The sequence below is a fragment of the Nyctereutes procyonoides genome, unplaced genomic scaffold (genome assembly GCF_905146905.1).
Source record: "Nyctereutes procyonoides isolate TBG_1078 unplaced genomic scaffold, NYPRO_anot_genome, whole genome shotgun sequence".
NCBI classification, from domain to species: Eukaryota; Metazoa; Chordata; class Mammalia; order Carnivora; family Canidae; genus Nyctereutes; species Nyctereutes procyonoides.
The window spans coordinates 27,561-30,045 of NW_026574934.1; the positions used below are offsets into that span (position 1 = coordinate 27,561).

Below are 2,485 nucleotides of genomic sequence, written 5' to 3' on the forward strand. Positions count from 1 at the left end.
CAAGCAGAAATGAATTTGAATTCTGTTTCTCTGACTAGCTATGTGACGAGAGTAACTTATCGTACCTCTCTAAAGTGCATTTTTTTTACAAGATAAAATCAGAATAATTTATTCTACAAGTTTTCATTTTATTTTGTTTTTTTATTCTGGAGAATACTGAATTTATACTTTCAAACTAGCCTAAAAATATCTCAAAATTAAAAAAAAACTGGTTATTGCTATATTATAGATGTAGAATCTAAGAAACACAGTCAGTTCCAAGATGAATAAGGAATAGCTGATAAAGCATCAAATGTGATCTCTCTCTCTCCAGGATGCATTTTATTCTTAATCAAAGTTACTTGATTTAGTACACATACATGAGTCAGTATTTATTTACTTATTTACTTATATGGCATAAAATGTAAAATAACAATAATATACCATATGATATTTTATTACACTAGCATAGTGGGTTTTTTTTTTCAATTCTCAAGACAGAGGATGATATTGATATTTTAATCTCAACTTCCCACTTTTAAATATCTTTATTTAAAAACCATAGAGAATGTGTATCAGGACACAAAAGCCAAGGAAAGGTAAAATCCCAAGGAAGATATCATATAATTGTTTCGAACTTATCAAGATTTTGTAAAAAATCAAATATAAAAACGCAATATACCACATAGGTATAAAAATAATTAAGTCTCCATGAACTAATATATAAAGTTGACTAAAATAATCTTTCAAGTATTTGCTACATTTAAATGGAAGAAGCGGAGAGAAGAAATGAGTCAAATTTGAGGATGTTGGGACACCTGGGTGTCTCAGTGGTTGGGCATCTGCTTTCAGCTCAGGGGGTGATCCTGGGGTCCTGGGATCCAGTCCCAAATCAGACTCCCGAAGGGGAGCCGGCTTCTCCCTCTGCCTGTGTCTCTGCCCTCTCTCTGTGTCTCTCATGAATAAATAAGAAAAATCTCTTTTTTTTAATGTTTTTTAGAAAGTGACAATGCTTACAATGGAACAGAAAAATAAAGTTTTAGTATTTTGAAATGGAAGCCATTATTGAGAAACAGGAGCTAATGTAAACATCTTGACACTTCAGAAAGAAGTGAAAAGAAAAATATGATTATATTTTGGATGGTGCAATAGTAAAATTGGGACCCAATCTAACCACGCCTTCGCAATTTTCCCTACTAACCTTCCTGATACATCTCATTATGATTCTATTTGAATAAAGACAGAACTCTTTGTAGCAAGTTCTTAAATGCTTGCTTCACCTGCTGGTTCCTTAGAGTATAGATAAAGGGATTCAAAAGTGGAGCAACAGAAGTATTGAGAACTGCCACCCCCTTCATCAAGGAGATCCTCTGTTTGACCGAGGGTTTAATGTACATAAAGATGCAGCTGCCGTATGAGAGGGAGATGACAATCATGTGAGAAGAACAGGTGGAGAAAGCCTTTTTTCTCTGGTTGGCAGAAGGAATTTTTAATATCGTCAGGGCGATATATGTGTACGATAGAATCACTAAGGCCAAAGTGACCAGCAGAGTCACCAAAGCTAAGATGAAACTCATCATTTCCAACACGTGTGTGTCTGTGCAGGAGATCTGCAGGAGGGGAGCCGTGTCACAGTAGAAATGATCAATGACATTGGAATCACAGAAGTCCAGGCTTAAGCCTAAAATGAGTCCTGGAAAGATGATGAGGAAACCAGTGATCCAAGAGCTAAGGACTAGCTGGATACAGATTTTGCTGCTCATAATGGTTGTGTAATGCAGGGGCTTGCAGATGGCGACATAACGATCGTAGGACATGACAGCCAGGAGGTAAAATTCAGATGCTCCAAGAAGGAAGGCAAAAAATAACTGAGTTGCACAACAGTTATAGGAAATGGTTTTGTCACCAGTTGCCATGCTTACAAGCAATTTGGGGATGCAGACTGTCGTATAAGAAATTTCTAAGAAAGAAAAATTTCGAAGAAAGAAATACATAGGGGTCTTGAGATGGGAGTCCAGCAAAGTGAGGGTAATAATGACTAAGTTGCCTGAGATGCTTAGCAAGTAGGTGAGGAGCAGGAAGACAAATAGCACAATCTTCAGTTTTGGGTCCTCCGTCAATCCTGCTAAGATAAATACTGTCACAGTTGTACGGTTTTCCATCTTGACCTCTTGATACGCTTCTGCTCTGGTAAAAATATTGAGAAAACAATATGCACAGGAACCAATGGTAAATTATGAAGATAATGAAGTCAGAATATTAGTAGTTGCTATTGATTATACATACTAATAGGGCACATTTTTGAAATGATTAATCTAAGATAAACTCTAACGAAAACTAGTACTTATATTTTTCATTAGTTTGTTATTACTTTATTTTTGAGGAAAGACAAATATTTTCTACAAATCCGATGAATAAAAAACTATCTTATAAATCATCTTTGTAGTCTGGCTTAGATTTATGGCAATGAGGTAAAGAAATGAACAGGCATGTGAAAAAATTATTT

At 35.4% G+C, this 2,485-nt stretch overlaps 1 protein-coding gene across 1 annotated transcript; it reads right to left on the reverse strand.

The window, feature by feature from the left end:
• Positions 1 to 1,205: 1,205 nt before the first annotated feature.
• On the reverse strand, positions 1,206 to 2,141 carry LOC129504158 (olfactory receptor 6C76-like). Its single transcript, XM_055316756.1, has one exon. The coding sequence runs from the start codon at positions 2,139 to 2,141 to the stop codon at positions 1,206 to 1,208; it is 936 nt and encodes a 311-aa protein (XP_055172731.1).
• Positions 2,142 to 2,485: the final 344 nt, after the last annotated feature.